The sequence below is a fragment of the Callithrix jacchus genome, chromosome 1 (genome assembly GCF_049354715.1).
Source record: "Callithrix jacchus isolate 240 chromosome 1, calJac240_pri, whole genome shotgun sequence".
NCBI lineage: Eukaryota > Metazoa > Chordata > Mammalia > Primates > Cebidae > Callithrix > Callithrix jacchus.
This window is the reverse complement of record NC_133502.1, coordinates 176,342,348-176,363,064: the sequence shown is the minus strand read 5'-3', so window position 1 is coordinate 176,363,064 and position 20,717 is coordinate 176,342,348. Positions and strand designations below refer to the sequence as shown.

The 20,717-nt window shown below is 55.5% G+C and overlaps 2 protein-coding genes across 7 annotated transcripts; one reads left to right on the top strand and one right to left on the bottom strand.

Annotated features, from left to right (window-relative positions):
- The first annotated feature begins 1,112 nt into the window (after positions 1-1,112).
- Positions 1,113-5,150, top strand: TOR2A (torsin family 2 member A). 3 transcript variants are annotated; one of them, XM_002743336.6, is made up of 5 exons: positions 1,113-1,318; positions 1,819-2,084; positions 2,824-2,999; positions 3,999-4,126; positions 4,407-5,150. In XM_002743336.6, the coding sequence occupies exons 1-5, from the start codon at positions 1,168-1,170 to the stop codon at positions 4,649-4,651; spliced, it is 966 nt and encodes a 321-aa protein (XP_002743382.3). In that variant the 5' UTR covers positions 1,113-1,167; the 3' UTR covers positions 4,652-5,150. The 3 variants fall into 3 exon arrangements, with proteins under 3 accessions (XP_002743382.3, XP_078184148.1, XP_009001507.3); XM_078328022.1 differs by lacking the exon at positions 1,819-2,084; XM_009003259.4 differs by lacking the exon at positions 3,999-4,126 and having other exon boundaries at positions 4,407-5,144.
- TTC16 (tetratricopeptide repeat domain 16) lies at positions 5,082-20,687 on the bottom strand. Of its 4 annotated transcripts, XM_035258390.3 has the most exons (14): positions 20,572-20,687; positions 19,720-19,892; positions 19,314-19,404; positions 18,969-19,112; positions 16,860-16,960; positions 16,643-16,772; positions 13,559-13,773; positions 12,529-12,773; positions 12,000-12,141; positions 10,367-10,532; positions 9,694-9,836; positions 9,338-9,533; positions 7,165-7,252; positions 5,082-6,168 (listed from the first exon to the last, which is right to left on the bottom strand). In XM_035258390.3, the coding sequence occupies exons 1-14, from the start codon at positions 20,587-20,589 to the stop codon at positions 5,591-5,593; spliced, it is 2,430 nt and encodes an 809-aa protein (XP_035114281.2). In that variant the 5' UTR covers positions 20,590-20,687; the 3' UTR covers positions 5,082-5,590. The 4 variants fall into 4 exon arrangements, 3 of the variants coding, with proteins under 3 accessions (XP_035114281.2, XP_078183651.1, XP_078183654.1); XM_078327525.1 differs by having other exon boundaries at positions 18,969-19,404; XR_013518901.1 differs by lacking the exon at positions 5,082-6,168 and having other exon boundaries at positions 7,236-7,252; positions 9,338-9,412; positions 18,969-19,404.
- Positions 20,688-20,717: the final 30 nt, after the last annotated feature.

Below are 20,717 nucleotides of genomic sequence, written 5' to 3'. Positions count from 1 at the left end.
TGTTGACCAGGCTGGTCTTAAACTCTAGGCCTCAGGTGATCTGCCTGACTCGGCCTCCCAAAGTGCTGGGATTATAACCTGACTGGAACTATTTATTTCTTTTCAGTCTTTGATATTTGGCCCCAGAAGTCCTAGAGTGTGTGTGTGTGTGTGTGTGTGTGTGTGTGTGTAACTATGTGTTGAGGTTGGTAGGGATAGGGAAGGGAGGGAGTCTTTGTGGTGGGCCATGAAAACTGTTGCCTTGGTTCCCTTACTCTAGTGGCTGGGGGAGGTGAACAACATGGATCAAAACGAATCCAGGCCAAGCTGGAGGCCTGGGGAGCCTGTGCATTGAACCTCAAACGTCTGGAGTCCTTTGCCTTCTGAATCCTTTGACCAAGAGAAGCTGATAACATGTAGCGAGCACTAGGGCTCTGGTAACAGCCAGCCTTGGGTTTAGTTCTATTGTTTAACAGCTGCGTGACATTGGGTAAGAGGCTTAACCTCTTCGGTCCCAAATACGTCCTTACTGAGTTGGGGACAACAACAGAAGCCGTCTCCTAGGACTGATGCCAAGCATTGGGCGACAGTTGCTGCTAGGTGAGGGAGAGTCCTGTTTCATACACAATGGAATGTCGATGATCATGTATTAATCACTTTCTGAGCCAAACAATTTGTGTGCCTTTATGTCATTGAAACACCACCATTTCTCTGGATAGCAGGTACTATTATCACATTATAAGGTATATAGGCACTTAGCACTAATGGCACAGAGTAAGTGCTCACCAGAAGCTGTTAGTGAGGGCACTTTTGTCATATAAAAGAAAAAAGCATGGAAAAGGCATTTTGCAAGGCGTAAGGTTCTGCACAAGTTTTTGCTGTAATTGTTACGTCGCCCTTTGTGGTCATAATCCTTTATTTATTCTTTCTGAGCTACTACGATGGTCCCCTAGTTACCGTGGCCATGGAAACGCGGCCCGCCGTCCCGGATTGGACGGCTCGCGGGCTCCCCCTGGAGGCCACCTTTCGGTTCTGCTGCGGAACCACTGGGCCGGCCTTGGAGGCGGGGAGAGGGGTGTGGCGAGTTGTAGGCGATGGGCGTGGCTGCTGCGGAGCGGAGCACGCCGGAAGTTGTAGTTCCCGGGCGAGGCGGCGGGCTGCCCCACGCCGAGCTCGGGCCTCACCCGGATGGCGGCTGCGACGCGCGGCTGCCGGCCCTGGGGCTCGCTCCTCTGGCTGCTCGGGCTGATCTCGGCCGCGGCCGTCGCCTGCGACCTGGCTTCTCTGCGCTGCAGCTTGGGCGCTTTTTGCGAATGCGACTTCCGGCCCGACTTGCCGGGTGAGGTGCCAGGGAGCCCGGAGCGAGGGGCGGGCGGACTCGGGAGCGCTGGGAGCCCGGCTGGCCAGGGCGGGAGCAGCTGAGGACCCTGAGGGCCGTGGGACCAGGGGGCGGGGCCCGCAGACTTGCGAGGGTGAAGGTTACCCGTTGGGGTCCAGGAGCCCCTGCCAATCTGGGGAGAGGTCTTGGGCCTCCCCGGAATGGCCTGTCAAGGGAGAAACGCGCCTTGGGGATGGCCGGGGTCTGGGACTGACCCCATTGACAGCTCGCTTTTATGGCTGAGTGCAATCTAGAGGATCGCCTGGTGGGGGCGGGGCCGAGCTGAATCAGGCCTGGAGGTGGCTCTTTTCCGCCACAGACCCCAAGGGCCCGTGCCATGTGGATAGTCAGCTTGGACAAACGTAAGGACACAGGAGTCCCAGACCAAGTTCCAGACATGACGTTCCCCTTGAACCTCTGCCTCGGTGGGATGTGTCCTCACCATCCTCCTGTGGCCTTAGGTCTGGAGTGTGACCTGGCTCAGCACCTAGCCGGCCAGCATCTGGCCAAGGCGCTGGTGGTGAAGGCGCTGAAGGCCTTTGTGTGGAACCCAGCCCCCACCAAGCCACTGGTCCTCTCCCTGCACGGCTGGACCGGCACCGGGAAGTCCTATGTCAGCTCCCTGCTGGCGCACTACCTCTTCCAGGGTGGTCTCCGCAGCCCCCGCGTGCACCACTTTTCTCCCGTCATCCACTTTCCCCACCCCAGCCACATCGAGCGCTATAAGGTAGGCTGGATGCGTCCTTGACCGCTGTTCTCCTCACCATGGGCTGACACCCTAGGGAATAAGTCCTGAGCCCAGACAGGGGAGTAACCTGCTCCAGGCCACACAGCCAGCTGCAGCCCCAGCCCTCAGGACCCATCCAGCACAGAGCTTGGGAAGGTGCCATTCTACCTATCAGGGAGCACTTTGATTCCTTGGGGCAGTGAGGAACCCTGGTAGTACCTACCTGCCAGCGTTGTTTTGAAGGACATGAGATTATCATTGCAGATATTAGTTATTGAGCACCTATGTTTGTCAGATAATCTGCACTATTGTCCTGCTGGAAATCAGCCCCAATTTGTGGCTCAGAGTAAGCATGGGGAAATACTGATCTTACTACTACCGTTGTTGATTGCAAGGTACCTTCCAGGCTGGTCTGTTTCAGATCATCCTGCTTGGTAGGTTCAGGGAGCAAGAAGGAGCCTTCCCCTTTTGTAGAAAGCAGCAAGTGTCATGGAACAAGCCCCGAACAGGGAAGTGGGAGGCTTGGGTTTGAGTCCCTGTTCTCCTGCTGACCGGCTGTGTGACTTTGGGTGAGTCTCTGCCCCTCTCTGGAATACAGTTTCACCATCAGTCTCACTAAGGGGTTGGTGCTCTCTGGGGAACATCTCCCTAAAAAGGAAATTAGTTCTTGGTTTGGGAAGAGGTCTGGGGTTGGGGGAGTTTCTCCAGCCTCCCTGGAACTCCTGTCTCTCCCCTGCAGAAGGATCTTAAGAGCTGGGTCCAAGGGAACCTCACTGCCTGTGGCCGCTCCCTCTTCCTCTTTGATGAGATGGACAAGATGCCCCCAGGTCTGATGGAAGTCCTGCAGCCTTTTCTGGGCTCCTCCTGGGTTGTATACGGGACCAACTATCGAAAAGCCATCTTCATCTTCATCAGGTGGGGCCTGGCTTTACAGGGGGCATGGTGGGGGGCCACTTCTCGGAGGTTCATCCATCTATACAGCCTCGGCCTGTGCTTCCAGCAGAATCCAATTCCCCCTGGGCCCAGCTGGGCCTTCCCCGTGCCCCCAACACTCTCAGAGGTGACATTGTCATTCAGCCTGGTTGATTTCCCCTTGGACACTCTCAGCCCATTCTTGGGCTCAGTCTTTTTTTTTTTTTTTTGGAGATGGAGTTTTGCTCTTGCTGCCCAGGCTGGAGTGCAATGATGTGATCTTAGCTCACCACAACCTCCACTACCAGGGTTCAAGCGATTCTCCTGTCTCAGCCTCCGGAGTAGCTGGGATTACAGGCATGCGCCACCACTCCCAGCTAATTTTGTATTTTTAGTGGACATGGGTTTTTCTATGTTGGTAAGGCTGATTTTGAACTCCTGACCTCAGGTGATCCTCCTGCCTCGGCCTCCCAAAGTGCTGGGATTACAGGTGTGAGCCACTGCACCTGGCCTGGGCTCAGTCTTTTTGATTGCCACTTCTTTGTGGCTTTGTAGAAGCCCTGCCAGGTCAAGAAGTTTTCCTTCTTTTGTGGCGAGGAGGACACAGGCCTGGGAAAAACAGGAGCTGAGTTCTTGTCCTTTAGTCCCAGCTCTCAGAATCCTTGCTGTGTTTCCTCAGGCAGCATGGCTCCTGTCTCTGAGCCTCTGCCTCTGCTTCTGAATAGCGAGGCCAATGATGATACCCTGATGTCCTCCTGGAAGTTCAGTGAGGGAAAGTCAGTTAAGGGACACAAAAGTGTTTTGTAAACTGTAAAGTACGTGGCATGTATAGGTGAATTACAGGGGCATGAGAGGAAGTGGAGCATTTTCAGTGGGGTTGGCTTCTCTAGGCACTGAGCCATGCTCCTAGGTCATGTCAGGTGGCAGTGGGGAAGCGAGGGCCAAATCCTGCCCTGTGCTAATTCTCGTCTGAGTCTCAGCCTGAGTCTCCCCTGGTTTTAGCAACACGGGTGGCGAGCAGATCAACCAGGTGGTACTGGAGGCGTGGCGCAGCCGCCGGGACCGCGAGGAGATCCTCCTGCAGGAGCTAGAGCCGGTCATTACCCGCGCAGTGCTGGACAACCCGCTCCGTGAGTCTGGCTCAGTAACCTCCTCCTGGGGGGCTTCACCTATACCCAGGGAGCCAGGTTCTCTCGGGTCTCATGGTTTGCCTGCTGACCCAGGAGTCTGAGGCCAGGCTTTGGCACTCCCAGCTCTGTGACCTTGGGTGAGCCTTACAGCCCCTGAGTTCTACACCCAGGTGACTGAGGGGACTAAGGCCAGCATCTTCCCTCCTGCCCCTGGGAGATGGAGCCAGCTTCTCCCGTCTTGTGAAGCACAAAGTCCTCTCCCCTCCCGCCCTTTCTGCAGATGGCTTTTCACGCTCGGGCATCATGGAAGAGCACCTCCTAGACGCAGTGGTGCCCTTCCTCCCGCTCCAGCGGCACCATGTCCGGCACTGTGTGCTCAACGAGCTGGCCCAGCTGGGCCTGGAGCCAAGGGATGAGGCTATCCAGGCTGTGCTGGACAGCACCACCTTCTTCCCTGAGGATGAGCAGCTTTTCTCCTCCAACGGCTGCAAGACCGTGGCCTCCCGAATCGCCTTCTTCCTCTGACTCCCCAGGTGGTGTCCTTGTCCTCCCCTCATGGCCAGGCCATGCAGCAAAGGCCTGGGGCCTCTGTCACAGGGACCCAGAGCACCAAGTGAGATGAAGAAATGTCAGCTAGGCCACGGGACAAACGACTAGGAAGGGCTCTGGCCTCTAAACTGGCTCGAGAGCATCTTGGCCGCTGCCGCCTTCCCCAGGGAAACTCCTGGTCACCCCAGAACCTCACGGAGCCTTGACCTTGCCTACAGCCTGAGCCTTCTTACTGTGAATTATAACTCAGGGACTGTGGCTCGTGGCGGCACTCCCTCCTCAGTCTGCCTCCTTGGTCAGGCACCATACCCCCTCCCCTCCGCCCTGCACCCTCTGTTTGTATCATCAAGCCAGGTGGAGACTTCTCAGTTTCCAGAAATGGAGTGACTCAAGCTACCACTTGGGCCTGGTTTTAGAAGTTTTTAATTTTATAAAAGAAGAGAATAAATATAATAAACTCAGCTATGGGACCAGAGGACTGTTGCTAAGACTTTTATGTTATTTGTTTTTATTTATTTATTGAGATGGATTTTCACTCTTGTTGCACAGGCTGGAGTGCAATGGCATGATCTCGGTTCACCGCAACCTGCACCTCCTGGGTTCTAAGCAATTCTCCTGCCTCAGCCTCCCAAGTAGCTGGGACTACAGGCATGTGCCACCATGCCAGCTAATTTTGTATTTTTAGTAGAGATGGGGTTTCTCCATGTTGGTCAGGCTTGTCTTGAACTCCAGACCTCAGGTGATCTGCTGGCCTTGGCCTCCCAAAGTACTGGGATTATAGGCGTTAGCCACCATGCCTGGCAGCTAAGATTTTTAATTGCTCTGGAAGGAGGCAGCTGGCTAAGTGCCAGTGTGGGGAGTGGTGGGTAGAACTGCTCCCCTTCCCAGCAAGAAGTGAAGGGCTGGGTGGTCCCTTCAGAGAGCTTCATAGTGGGTGAGGTCCTGACCAACCTCAGTTTTGCTGAGACTGGGGCTGGGTCCCCAGATGGACTCGGCCTTGCTGGAAGTTGAGCTCACGCTCTGGCTTTTGCCCTGGGCAGCCTCAGCCTTGCTGGGCCTCTGGCTCTGGTCTTGGACATCCTTAGTCTTGCTGAAGCTCCAGTTTGAGTCATAGAAAACCTCAGTCTTGGCAGAACTTCGGAGCAGTCCCCTGCTTCTGCCCTGGGTGGCATCAACCTTGCTGGGTCTCCAGCTCCGTCCACAAGCAGCCTTGACCTTTCTGGGCCTCTGTCTTGGGCTCCGGGTGGTCTTGGTCTTGCTGGGTGCCTGCCTTGGGCTCTGGGTGGCCTCGATCTTGCTGGAGCTCTGCCTCTGGCCCTGGCTGGACTTGATTTTTCTGGGACCATGACTCGGTGCCTCCCGGTTGTTCCCAGAGTCTGAGGATTGCGTCTTCAGCTGTGACGAGTCAGAGAATGTCACGGCGGTGGCTGAGGTGCTCCTGTATTCCTGGCAGGTAGCTGACAACTCAGTCTCTGAGGTGCCTGTGGTCCTGACTGGGAAGGGTGTGCCAAGAACGCCCATCAGGCGCTCACACCTGCCCTGGACAGCTCCAGGAAAAGGGGCTTCTCAGTCTCACACTGGCCTACGGCCCTGAGGCTTTGTATCACCAAGGGAAATGCCTGTAGATCACCCCCGCCCAACCCTGCAGCGACCCAGACCCTGAGGGGCGGGGCTGTGAGATGGGGGGAGATACCCGAGAGCCCCCTTCACCCAGTCCCAGGCCTCTGGTCCCAGGCCTCCACTCTGCGGCTGCCCCTGCCTTCTGTGTTCCTGTTGCAGCAGACAGCCGCTGCATCCCCCTACCTCCATCCCACCCTCCTGCCCTTCCGTCCTCACCCCCACTAAAAGGCCCTAAATGCGTGCACAGCCCGGGTTTCCCCACACTGTCTGCCCTGTCTCCTGGCTGTCAGGTCACCGTCAGCCTTCTTCCTTTTGGAGCTTAGAGCTCATGTCCCAGGGCAAGGTCTATGCCAGTCATCCCTGCACCCAGTGTTGAGCACAGGCCTGGCCCAGGCACTCTGCATTTGCTGGATTCACGAAATGAAGAAGGGGCTGGACCCTGCCACTCCCCTCCCCACCGAGGGCTGTGCACACCCGCCCTAGGGCCTCTAAGGAGCAGCATCCTGGTTCTTCACTTCTGTCTTCTCCAGGCAGGGGCCCTGAGGAACTGGGGCTAAAAGCCGCCTGGCCATGCACAGGGTTTGTGAGCTTATTTCAGGGACAGGCCTGGGAGGGAACCAGAGTGGAGGAGCAGCTTCTGTGAAGTGCCTGGACCAAGCCTCAGCCTCCCTGCCATGCTGGGCACTGCCTGCTGAGTCCTTAGCAGGCCCTGAAAGAGCATTACTCACACTCTAGAGCCGCTTGCCCCAGGCCACCCAGCTGTCAGCAGCAGCCAAACTCACACCTAGGCTAGAGGTCTTAGACCCCTGACCTTTGACCATCCTGCTCCCTTGGCTTCCTGAGGCCTGGCGGGAGCACCAGGGACTTACAGTGAATGCTAGAGGCTGAAGAGGTCTGGTCAAGGTAGCTGTCAGACAGGGACTCCACCTTTCTAAGGATGAGCTCTGGTTTCTTCTCCTATGGCAAGAAACAGGCTTTGTAGTTCAGATAGTAGGAGGCCCATGCAGCTGTACCTCTGGAAGACCAAAGGCCCTGGGTCTCTTCAGTGGTCATTCCCCTGAGCTCAGAGGTCCTTGAAGGTGCCAGATTAGGGTGGGGTGGGGACGTGGAAAGGCTAAACCTGGCAGGAAGGGGAGTGGCCAGGCTAGACAGGCGTGGTACCATGAGAACGGCTGTGTTTAAGGGGATGCTAGCGCCTTAATCTTTTCAACTGCAAAATGAAAATTAGTTCAGCTGTGGGACAGGCTTCTGTAAATGGTAAAGGGCTATGCCCTGGGGAATGCTTACTGAGGATTTGAGGGGCTTCTCTCTGCCTTACTCCCTTCCATTCTCCCAGCACAAGTGGGGCTAGGTGGAAGGGGAGAAGTACTGGTACTAATGACCATCTCACTGACCAGGAAACCAAGGTTCAGAGCCCCTAAAAATCCTGCCCAGGGCCACTCAGCTAAGAAGCAGAGAGGCTGGGTTCGAATCCAAGCTGCGGGTCTCTGCCCACATTTATACCTACAGACAACGAGGCGCACCACAGTGCCCAGCCTCCAGCTGGGAGTTGCGCTCTGGGCTCCTGCCCTGGGCTCCATCCACTTCAGCACAGCATCTCCCTGGGGGAGGGAGCCCCTGACTTCAGGGGACACACAGAGGGAAGGTGTGTGCTTTAACATTCATTCTAACATGAGCTAGAAAACGGAAGAGCTAGCATTTTCTTTTATCTCTTCTTCTTTAGTCAGGGTCTTGCTCTCTCACCCAGGCTGGAATGCAATGGTATGATTACGGCTCACCACAGCCTTAACCTCTTGAGCTCAAGAGATCCTCTTGCCTCAGCCTACCAAGTAGCCGGGACTGTAGGCACACACCACCATGCCTGGCTAATTCGTGTATTTTTTGTAGAGATAGGGTTTTGGCCATGTTTCCCAGGCTAGTCTTGAACGCCTGAGCTCAAACGATCTGCCCATCTTGGCCTCCCAAAGTGCTGGGATTATAGGCATGAGCCACTGTGCCTGCCCACATTTTCTATTGATGGCGAAGGATGCTGGTATTCCTGTACTTCAACTGCATAAAGTTTCCTTTGAACATAAGTGTATGTGACATCTACCATCAGTAGAATAGAGAAACCCACAGTGGGATAGGATGGAATATTCTACAGCACCAGTGAGAGGGAGCAGGCTGCTACCACCAGCCGCAGCGTGGGTGATATCACCATGCTGTCCATTTATGTGAAGAAAAGATAAAACTCATGTTTGGCATTAGGAATCAGGACAGCCTTGCAGGTGGAATAGGCTAGGGGAGGAGCCTCAAAGGGGACCCTAAGGGGCTTCTGGGAGCTGGGAAAGTGTTCTTTCTCCATCTGGATAATGGTATCATGGGTGTAATGCAATCTGTGAAAATTCATCAAACTGGTACTTAGGATTTGTGCACTTTTCTATATTCATGTTACATTCAATAAGAGGTTTTCAGAAACAAATTTAAGAATTAAGAAAATTCTTGGGGTTGGCTGCAGTGGCTCGTGCCTGTAATCCCAGCACTTTGGGAGGCCCAGGAATGCAGATCACTTAAGCCCAACAAAAATACTAAAAATACAAAAAATTAGCTGGGCGTTGTGGTGCACACCTGTAATCCCAGCTACCTGGGAGGCTAAGGCGTGAGAATTACATGAACCCAGGAGTGGAGGTTGCAGTGAGCTGAGATCATGCCGCTGCACTCCAGCCCAGGTGACAGAGCAAGACTCTGTCTCAAAAAAAAAAAAATTCTGTCACAAGTGGCAAGTGGCTAGTGCACACAATAGAATTTGTGACAGTGACCGTGGGCAGGGGTGTGACTGCCCTCTGAGTCTGTCACATCCCCACACACCCTCCCTCAGGAGCACCCCTTGCTGGTGCCATCCCCATCTCATAGCAAGATGTCCCCAGCCCCTCACACAGCTGAGGGGTTGCAGAGCCAGGCCTGGAAGCCAGATTCCACTGGCCTGCATCCTGCAGCCCTGGGCTGGGGTATGCTCTGCCCCAGACCCCAAGCACCCCAGGCCCTGGCATGTGTTCCACTCACCTCTTTTTTCTCCTCCTTCTTCTCTTCCTTCTCCTTGGGGGCCTCAGCCTCTCCCTCTGAGCCTTCTGGTTCTACCTGCAGGAACTCAGGGGCCGCCTTTAGCTCCTTGGAATTCTCAATCAAAGGCTTCCCCTGCATCCATGAGTGCCGCAAGGCCCAGGCCTTCTGGCGCTCCAACTCCCACTGCCTGAGCATCCTGCCAAGTGGCGCCCCCGCAAGATACTGAGTCAGCCTCCCTAGCCCATGCTGGTCACTCCAAGACTAGACAATGACCCCGGCATGCAGCTGGAGCCAGAGGAGCCTGGAGCTACAGCCATTCCCCAGCCCTAGCCTGTGCCCCCTGCTCCAGCACTTACCCCACAATGCCTTGTGGGTCACCGGCCTGCAGGCTGCCCTCCACCATCTGCTCCAGCTGCAGCCTGGCCAGGTGGGCTACCTGGGTGCTGAGCACCTCCTCCACTGACATGCCCGGGAAGAGGTTGGTCATCAGCAGGGACAGCTGCCATGAAAGGGGGTGACCAGAGTCAGGTGAGGGCCAGAGCAAGGAGCAGACGGTGTGATGCTGCCCTGACCCCCTGCACAGCCCAGCTTGGTGCTTCCCAGGGCTGAAGAAAGCAGAGTTTTGCAAAGTTTTTTGTCTTTGTTTTTTGAGATGGAATCTCACTCTATCACCCAGGCTGGAGAGTAGTGGCACAGTCTTGGCTCACAGCAACCTCTGCCTCCTGGGTTGAAGCAATTCTCGTGCCTCAGGCTTCTAAGTAGCTGGGATTACAAGTGTGCACCACCATGCCTGCCAAATTTTTGTATTTTTAGTAGACACAGGGTTTCACCATGTTGGCCAGACTGGTCTCAAACTCCTGACCTCAAAATCTAATGACTTGGCCTCCCAAAGTGCTAGGATTACAGGTGTGAGCCACTGCACCTGCCCTTAGGATGGTTATCAAATCAGATTTCTTTGGGGGCCAAGAAGTATCTTTTTGCACCAGGCATGACTCTGGAGCCTGTCCTCCTGATGTGGCAGGAACCCACCTTTGGTTGCTTGGGGTTGAGGAGCAGGACAGTGGCCACATCCTGGCGGGCCCCAAAAATGTTCTGCAGCAGCTGCCGGCTCTTGGCCCGGTACAGGTAGTACTGGGCTTTCTGGGGGTTGTGCCGGATGGCGGTGGAGAAGTGTTCCTCTGCTTTCTGGAACTGCCTGCAGGACACAGTGGGTCCCAAGCTGCCATGAGCTGGGCCATCTGTAGGGAAAATGGTGGCTTCTGGGCTCCACTGAGGAGTTAGGGGGAAACAAGGCTGGATCTGCTCCCCTCACCATGCCCCTGTCCGCTCTCTCCACCAGCTACGTCCTTGATGGAACCCAGTGTGAAACTCCAACATCAATGAATATTTTTATGATCTTGGGGTAGGGAAGGCCTTTCTGAGAATGTCATAAACCCATCAGCTAAAATGAACATATTAATTTGACTGTGATTAAGTTCCAAGTTATTGAGTTGCAAAAACATCACAAAGAAAAGCAATATATAGGGAAAATATATTTTGCCACATAGAGTAGACAATAGGCCAATATTCTCAGTCTACAAAAAACCCTCATGACCAATTTCCTTTTTTTGAGATGGATTCTGGCTCTATTGTCCAGGCTGGAGTCTAGTGGCACAATTTCAGCTCACTGCAACCTCCACCTCCTGGGTTCAAGTGATTCTCCTGCCTCAGCCTCCCACGTAGCTGGGATTACAGGGGCACAGTACCACGCCCAGCTAAGTTTTGTATTTTTAGTGGACACAGGGTTCACCATGTTGGCCAGGCTGGTCTCGAATGTCTGACCTTGTGATCCACCCACCTTGGCCTCCCAAAGTGCTAGGATTACAGGAGAGTGAAGGCTCTTTAGTGAAGACTTGGAAAACAAAATGGATATTTAGGAAACACAGGGCCAGGCACGGTGGCTCACGCCTGTAATCCTAGCACTTTGGGAGGCCAAGATGGGCAAATCGCTTGAGGCCAAGGGTTTCAGACAAGCCTGGGCAACATGGTGAAACGCTGTTTCTACTAAAAATACAATAATCAGCCGGGCATGGTGGTATGCACCTGTAATCCCAGCTACTCGGGAGGCTGAGGCAGGAGAATCGCTTGATCCCAGGAGACAGAGGTTGAGGTGAGCCAAAATCCCACCATTAGCCTGGATGACAGATCAAGACCCAGTCTCCAAAGAAAAAAAAAAAAGGAATAATAACCAGGAGTGAAGCATTCTTTTTTTTTTTTTTTTTTTTTTTTTTGAGATAGGGTCTCGCTCCGTCACCCAGGCTAAAGTGCAGTGGCACAATCTCGGCTCGGTGGAGGTGCAACCTCCACCTCCCAGGTTCAATCAATTACCTTGCCTCAGCCTCCTGAGTAGCTGGGATTACAAAGTGCACACCACCACACCAGGCTAAGTTTTTTGTATTTTTAGTAAAGATGAGATTTCACCATGTTGGCCAGACTGGTCTCCAACCCCTGACCTCAGGCAATCCTCCCGCCTTGGTCTTCCAAAGTACTGAGATTACAGACGTGATCCCCATGCTTGTCCCAGAGAAGCATCTTGATTGACCCAGGGATCCCAGCAGTTGGCCTCCTGCCCGCCCCGCCTTCAGGCCTGCCCGGCTCACCGTGGGGGCCGAAGCCCACGTACCTGCGCCTCTGCTCGCAGAAGCCCATTTTCTCCTGCAGCAGGCCCATGCGCATGTTGGCGCCCTCGTCCTGAGGGCTCAGGGCCAGCGCCTGCTGGTAGTCCGCCTCCGCAAAAGCCAGATTGCCCAGCTGGAAGAAGCAATCTAGGGTCCGGGGGCGGGGGTGAGTGGACCTCAACTTCCAATGCCCAGGAGCCCCACAGCCCAGCCGGCTCCAGCCCGGGAGTGGGGCCTCAATCTGGTAGCTGATAACCCCCACAGGCGGTCGTGGTCCTGGTCCCCTCTAGTTTTCTGGGCATCTGGGCACTGTTTCCCCAGCTGCCTGTTTTGAGCATTTTAAGGAGTCTGGAGCCAGTCTGTCTAACACAACATTTCCCAGAGTGTGTTCCTGGGATACTGAGACTATTAACATTTTCTCTTCCCTCCCTTCCCTCCTCTCTCCCTTTCTCCCTCCCCCAGGGGTCTCCAGTGCCCAGTGGCGTCTTAGAGTGAGGCTCCCCTGTCCCCGCCCCTGCCCTGGCCTCTGCGCACCGCCCCGGTTGATGTAGAGCCCTTTCTCCCGCTGCTCGTCCCGGAGGGCCTTGTTGAGCAGCAGCACGCCCTCCTGGTAGGCGCCCTGCCTGTAGCAGTGCACGGCAAAGTCATTGTAGGTCAGCAGCAGCTGGCGTTGTGCCTGCTGCACCATGTCCTCCTGGTCCTCGGTCACCATGTCCAGCGTCCTCAGGAAGTCCTCCACTGCCCCATCAAACTCCTGGAGCCGACGGTACATGATGCCCCTGTGGGGAAGGGGCATATGGCAGCAGGGACATGAGGGCCAGTGCACCCCTACCGCCTGGCGAGTGGCCAGACAAGGCACTGCCGGCTCTGGGCCTCCTGACCCATGGAGGCAGTGGGGATCCCCACCTCATTTGCTTGGTTTGCCCTGTGGGGCCAGCTCTTCACCACTACTCAGATAACCCACTAGGCACTGATCATTTTATTTTTTGCAAAAATAGCTTGTCTCTTTGGGAGCCAGGTGTATGCCAGCCTCTACACTAAAGCATCTTGTATAAGAAACAGGTGTTTTACCACCACGGTTTAGATAGGTTAATTGGCCCCAAATCACAGTGGCCTGTCATGTCACTGAATCACTTGTGGGATGCTGAAGCCCAGCCCCTTGGCATAGGGAGAAGTTGCCTGGGGGGACAGGCCCCTGGAGTCACTCCTGCCAGGGCAGTGGCGCTCCCTCCTGAAATCCAGCAGGATGTGGCAAGTTCCCAGGGATCAAACTCAAACCTAAGTCTTATCCACTGAGCTGGGCTTGGGTCCCAGCGTGAACTGCTTGGCAGGCTGGGGCTGTGGGATTCCCGGGGTAACTGGGACGTTGTTGCCATCCCTCTTCCAGCAGTAACAGAGACCACCTCTGTGATGCCTTAACCCAGTAGGAAGTAGGGAAAGATTGTTAGGGGCTAGCTGGGGAAACTGAGGCATGGAAGGGGTCAGGGACTCTCCTTAAACCATATAGCAAGTCTGTGGCCTGGCAGGACCTGGGAGCCAAGGCCCGCACCTCCCCATGCAGTACCGGAAGAGGAAGAGACTGGGGTCCAGAGGGTTGTTGTCGATGGCAGAGTTGATGCGCTGCAGTGCGTGCTGCAGCCTGCCCTGCACGGCCAGGATCCCTGCGTCTTGGCGTGCCTGCTGTGCCTGGGCCACCATCTTCTGGAGCAGCATCCTGGCCTGCGGGTGCCTTGGAGTCAACAGCAAGGCGCTGTGCAAATCCCGGAAGCAGAGGTGGGGCTGCAGGAGGCCAGGGGGTGGCATCAGGGGCACAGCGGGGGGAGTGAGCCAACGCCTGTCCTGCTGCATGGGACCTAGAGGCATTTCTCTGGCAGGGTGGTATCACACCATGCCTCCTCCATGCCCCCCACATCCCTCCACGTTCCACCCTTTCTGCCTCTTGGAGGACACAAAGCATGGTGGGGAAATTCCATTGCAGGCCCCATGCCAGCTGGCCCTTTCCAGATGTGACCTCAGGTGAGCCAGGTTAGCCCCAGTGGTTTCTGCAGATGCTGCCTCCTTGTCAGGCCTCTGTAAAGCCCACTCAAGGTGGGGGAGTGTGTGACCTCTTGACTGTGATGGTTGTGTCCCCGTCCCCTCCCCTGCACTTCCTCTTCCCCTCCCTGACCTTTGAGCCCAAGCCCAGATTCAGGCCTGGGTACAGCAGAAACTCCCCCAGCAAGTCTCTGCTGAAGCTCAGCCAGGCAACAGGCAATGCTCTGTCCCCTACAGGGTGACTGGCTGGAAGGTGAACAGGTGGTGTGGACAGCAGGTGGTGTGGACAGGTGGATGTCGGGAGGGAAATGGCAGGAGCTAGGGGCAGGGCTCTGGCGCAGGCAGCCTTGGGCTCCAGGCAGTGCCCCTGGGAACAGGCTGTGTGACCTTGGGCAAGCCACCCCGGGCTGGTTCTTCCTCTATGAAGAGGACGGCATGTCTCCATCCCAAAGGGTTGCTGCGAGCCTTACAGCTAAACAAGGGCAAAGTGCTGAGAATGCGCCTATGCACAGCAGGGGCTCAGATCACAACAGTCACCAACAGTTACCAATAATTACTAGTTTCGGCAGGGTGCGGTGGCTCATGCCTATAAACCCAGCACGTGGGGAGGCCAAGGCAGGGGCATCACCTGAGGTCAGGAGATTGAGACCAGCCTGACCAACATGGTGAAACTCCACCTCTCCTAAAAATACAGAAATTGGCTGGGTGCAGTGGCTTATGCCTATAATCCCAGCACTTTGGGAGGCTGAGGTGGGCGGATCACGAGGGCAAGAGATCTAGACCATCCTGGCCAACATGGTGAAACCCTGTCTCTACTAAAAAATACAAAAATTAGTGGGTCGCGATGGCGAGCGCCTTTAGTCCTAGCTCCTTGGGAGGCTGAGGAGGAGAATTGCTAGAACCCGGGAGGTGGAGGTTGCAATGAGCCGAAATTGCGCCACTGCACTCCAGCCTGGCTCCAGGCGACAGAGCGAGACTCTGTCTTAAAATATATATATACCAAAATTAGTGGGGCTTGGTGCTGGGCACTTGTCGTCCCAGGTACTCAGGAGGCTGAGGAAGGAGAATACTTGAACCCGGGAGGCAGAGGTTGCAGTTAGCTGAGATCACACCACTGCCCTCCAGCCTAGGTGACAGAGTGAGACTCTGTATCAGAAAAAAAATTATGAGTCTCACGCCACTGAATCACTTGTGGAACACTGCAGCTCAACCTGTGGCACAGGGAGAAGTTGCCAGGGTGGACCTCGCTCCTCAGAGTCACTCCTGCCAGGGTGGCAGCACACCCTACTGTAAGGCAGGCTGGCATTTCAGCCGCTCCCAGAATGTCCTGCCTGGAGAATGAGGTCAGCCCAGCTTACCCCACCCCACCCTCCTGCTCCTCCCATCCTAGCTTCCCAGCTCCCCATCCACCCAGGCCAAGCCAGAACACTGGGCACTTTTCTGGATCCTTCCTTTTCCTTCAAGCCCTCTGCCAAGCCAGACTCTGGCCCTGCCTTCTGAAGGGCAGTGGGACTTGCCCCTTCTTGCCCCCCTCAGGACCACCTTTCCCTCAACCTCACCCCACCCCACAATGGTGCCCAGCCTCCTCCTCAGGCTCTGGGCTCCAGGCCTCCCCCTGACCCACACTCGCTGCAGACACCAGAATGATCTTCCTAAAGCTCCCTGCCTTGGGGACACCTGCTGGAGGCTCCCACTGCCTCCAGGGAGACTTCTCATCCCTGCCCTCCCCTCCTTGCTGTAGCACCCCCTCTGCCTCCTCCTTCATGACCCCAAGTTTCTCTTGCTCCCAAGCTGTTCCCTGGACTGTCTGTCCCTGTGCCCAGCCCAGGTGGTGCAGGTGGTTGGGGTAGGGATGGTTCGTTCACGCAAACAGGAAAAAAGAAAGGGAGGAGGAAGAGGAGAAGGAAGGAGAGGAGGAAGGGAGGAAGAAGGAAGAAGGGAAGAAGGGGGAGGGAGGGAGGAAGAGAGGAAGGGGGGAAGGGGGAAAGGAGGAGAGAGGAAGGGAGGAAGGGAGAAAGGGGGAAAGGAAGGGAGAAAAGTGGGGAAGGGAGGAGGGAGGAAGGGAGAAAGGGGGAAGGGAGGAATGGGGAGGAATGGAAGAGGGAGAACAGAGGAGGGAGGAAGGGAAGAGGGAGGAAGAGAGGAATGGAGAAGGGAGGAAGGGGGAAGGAAGGAGGGAGGAAAGGAGGAGGAAGGGGCAAGTGGGGACGGGGGAAAAGGGCAACTTCATGTTCGGTGCCCTGAGTGCCCCATGTGTGGCTTCACAGGATTGTGGCCAAATTCTTCGTAGTATTTTCATCTGCTCAGGGACATCTCTCCCAGGCTGTGAGCTCCATCCGGACATGGATGGCATGAGTCTCTCATCCTTTGCTTCCCATGGGTACAGCACAGGCTTGGCACAGAGCCAGGGCGGAGCAACGGTAGAACAAGGACCTGGCCTGGCAGCCAAGTTGTCCAGGCCAGCGTGGGCCTCTTCCCAGGAAGAACAGTGCCCACTGCACTGTGGGATAGGGCGTCTGGGCTGGCTGACAGTCTTGCCTCTTCCTGCAATCTTGGGGCACACTGAGGACTTCCAGGTTGGGGTGCACGCCCCTGCCCACCCTCCCCGGTGTACCTTCTGGAGTAAGTTGTAGAGTCTGGCCCGGAGGATGTACACGTCAGCGTTGGTGGTGTCCTGCTTCAGCTCCTTGGTGACAAGCGAGAGGCAATCCTGATATCGCTGGAGGGCCAGGAGGCAGGCCATACTGAAGGCAGAGGGCACAGGGTGCTCTGTTTACTGGGTGGGGCAGCAGGAAGCTCTGCTGGGAGAAGGGGCTGGCAAGGGCACTCACCATCGGTAACGGAAGCATGGTTTCTCGGGCTGGAGCTCAGCAGCATGTGAGAAGACATCCAGGGCACCCAGGAAGGCACACTGCTCAAAAAGGCATTGCCCCTAGGGACACAGGGGACAGCAGAAAGCACTGAGGCAGGAGGGAGAGAGGCAAGAGGCAAGGACAGAGCCTTTTAGATCTCAGAGAGACTTGAAGAGGCAGAGACAGAGGGAGAGAGATACAGACCTGGGGAAAGACAGCAAGGGACTGTGGGCGAGATACAAGAATACAGAGATTCAGGAACAAAGAGAAATTAAGAAAACTCAGATGGCTGGGCCAGACATGGTGGCTCACACCTGTAATCCCATCCCAGCACTTTGGGAGACCGAGGCAGGTGGATCACTTGAGGCCAGGAGTTTGACCAGTCTGGCCGACATGGTGAGACCTCGTCTCTACTAAAAATAGAAAAATTAGACAGGCGTGTTAGTGCATGCCTGTAATCCCAGCTGCTTTGGAGGCTGAGGCACGAGAATCTCTTGAATCCGGGAGGCTGAGGTTGCAGTGAGCCGAGATCATGCCACTGCCCTCCAGCCTGGGCAGCAGAGTGAGACTCCATCTCAAAAAAAAAAAAAAAAAACAAAAAACGAAAGAAAACTCAAATGGCAGAAAGACCAGCAGAACTAACAGAAACAGGCTCTAGCCTGGACCTGGGCCCTGGTTGCTGAGCCCTGTGCTAAGAACTTGAACTTGTTTTCTCACTGGCACTAGCATGTTTTTTTTGTTTTTTTTTTAAGACGGAGTTTTGCTCTGTCCCCCAGGCTCGAGTGCAGTGATGTGATTTCAGCTCACTGCAATCTCCGCCTCCCAGGTTCAAGCAATTCTCTGCCTCAGCCTCCCGAGTAGCTGGGATTACAGGTGCCCACCACTACTCCTGGCTAAATTTTTGGTATTTTTAGTAGAGACGGAGTTTCACCACATTGGTCAGGCTGGTCTGGAACTCCTGACCTTGTCATTCACCTGCCTCAGCCTCCCAAAGTGCTGGGATTACAGGCGTGAGCCACCGCACCCAGCCAGCTTGCTTCTCTTATGGATAAAGGAACTGAGGCTCAGAGAGGTGAAGTGACTTGTACAAGAGCACACAGTAAGTGGCAGTGCAGGACACAGGCCCTCAACAGACAGATTCAGCACAGGGTCTGAAGGCCCCAAATGTTTCTTTTTAAGAACTATTTTTTTACATAAACAAAAGACATCAAGCCTGGTGCGGTGGCTCAAACCTATAATCCCAGCACTTCAAGAGGCCGAGGTGGCCAGAGCACTTAAGGTCAGGAGTTGGAGATCAGCCTGGCCAACATGGTGAAAACCCATCTCTGCTAAAAATACAAAAATTAGCCGGGCATGGTGGTGCACATCTGTAATCCCAGCTACTTGGGAGGCTGAGGCATGAGAATCATTTGAACCCGGGAGGTGGAGGTTGCAGTGAGCTGAGATCATGCCACTGCCCTCCAGCCTCGGCAACAGAGCAAGACTGTGTGTCCAAAAAAAAAAAAAGACATCAAGGTTGTCAAAATGGAAGAAAACAAGACTTTGTTGGTGTTTTATAGTCTGATATTGTTTTTACTTTGAAATACACTTGGGGGTCACTGTGACCTTTTCAGTGCTTAGAGCCTGGGGACTCTAGATCTGTGCTGTCTATAGCATTGTGTGGCTATACGCATTTACATTAATTAAAATAAATATGGATATAAAATTCAGTTCTTTAGTCACACTTGCCACATTTCAAGGGCTCAACTGTTCCACGTGGCAGGTGGCTAGCATATTGGACAGTGCCATGTAGATCACTGTTGTTATTGCAGAAAGCCTGATTGGACAGTACCAAACTTGAGCCAAGCCTGGCAGCAAACCAGCCTGGGGAGGTCAGAGGGGCAGCAGGTGGGGACCCAGACACAGGGACAAGGAGGAATCCAAGGAGACAGAGCTGGGCCCAGGAGCCAGGAGAGCACCCCACAGCGGGAGGGAGAGCCATTGGTATGAGGCAAGTGCCCCAAATGGACCCAGGTGGCCCATTCAGGTAGATCACAGGCCACCCCAAATGGATCCGGGTGGCCCATTCGGGTAGATTCAGGTAAGCACCTTCAGGTAGATCACAAAGGTGAGGCGTTCCAGGTGCTTGCTGTTGTCCTGCTGTAAGGAGTAGGCCCTTCGCAAGTTCTGGGTGGCCGAGGAGAAGTCACAGAGCTGGAGGTAGGCTTCGGCCCGCAAGGCGTATAAGTCCAACTGAGGGTGAGGGGACCCAGGCTGCTGGATCCTCCCCACCATCTGCCCCTGGAGGGTAGGGGAAAGTCTCCGTCCCCCTGAGGGTTGACACCCAATTTCCATCAGAGACTTGGTGGTCCTGAGAGGAGGGATCTGGCAGGTGCGACAGGGTTTGGAGGCATGTTTCATAACTGCCTGTGCCCACCCAGGACTGCCTCTCACCAGCTGCGGTTCCAGGTGGAGCGCACGGGAGAAGAACAGCACAGCTGTCTCCCAGTCGGCCTGCTCCAAGCACTGCTGGCCTCTGGAGTAGCTGTGGGGTAAGGGGGGACAGGCAGAGGGTGGCCCTGACTGTGGACTAGCACAGGGCATAGGGCTGGGGCGGGGGTTGGGGGAGGCAGGGGAGCTGGGTGGAGAGGCTGGAGGAGTAGACAGAGCCCAGGGAGGGTAGGCTGGTGTTCCTGGAGTCCAGCCAGGCCACCAGCCTCTTATCCACTGAGGCAGAAGAGACCCGTTAGACAGCTGAGTTCACTGAGGCCCAAAGAGAGTCAGTGGCTTAAGGCTGCATGGTATGTGAATGGCTGTGCCAGGCAAGAACCTGGGATCCCAAAGCAAGGCAGTCACTCACTACTCCCTGACTTTGAGGGGCACTGTTGACCCCGTAACCTTTGGTTTTACTTCACAGATGCTTTGGAACACCTGGCTGGTCCCAAAGATGCGCTGCAGGACCCCTTTGGGGGCTGGAATCACCCATGGTTTTGGGATGTCCTGTGAGGGGGCCTGATCAACCTTCTGGGCATCCTAGAATGAAAGGACAGCAAGCTGGAGCAGGCCCCAGAGACGACCCCCACCCACTGACACTCTCCAGCATTCTGCAGGGAGGAGGGGCGTGAGGCCTGGAAGGAGGCACTCCCAAAGCGGGGTGGGGTGGGGGGGTGGATGGTGCTCCTAACCCCATTTCCCTTAGGGGATGCTCCAACCGGTCCTCTCCAGCCCTGCCTTTCTCCCTCTCCTGTGGTCAAGGTCAGGGATCAGGGTCCTCACGCTTACAATACCATCTGCTTTCCTGGGCCTTTCCAGCTCCCACCTCCGGCTACTGATACCCCAAGCTCTGAGGTCTTCAGCTGAGGTCCGGTCCCAAGTCTCAGGCCTTGGGGGTCCTACAGCCCCTTGGTTACCCTTAGTTACCCTCACTCCAGCAGGCCGCACTGAGCACTTCATCTGACTTCTGCCCCAGGCTCTCCCACCTTGGTGAGGTCACTTCCCCCACCAGCCACCCAAGCCGGAGACATCCGTCCCAGCAGCCGCCGAGTCTTACAAGGATCTCTCACATCCCTGAGTTTTGGCAAGGCGGCCAGGGCCTTCCCTGAATCGCACTGCTGCTCCTGCCCCTCCTGGCCTTCACGCTTTCCTGCGAACCCGGACTCGGTGTCTCTGCCTGGCCCTCTGCCTTTGCTTTAGTCTTCTCCCTAGCACGCACCTTGTCGGAATCTGTCATGAGGCCCCTTCCAAGAGGATCCCGAGACCTCTGCCCACTTCGTCGCTACTTCGGCCCCGACGTTGCTAGGCACCATCACCAGGACGCCCACAGGCCCCGCCCCTCTGGCCACGCCCCCGGGAACCAAG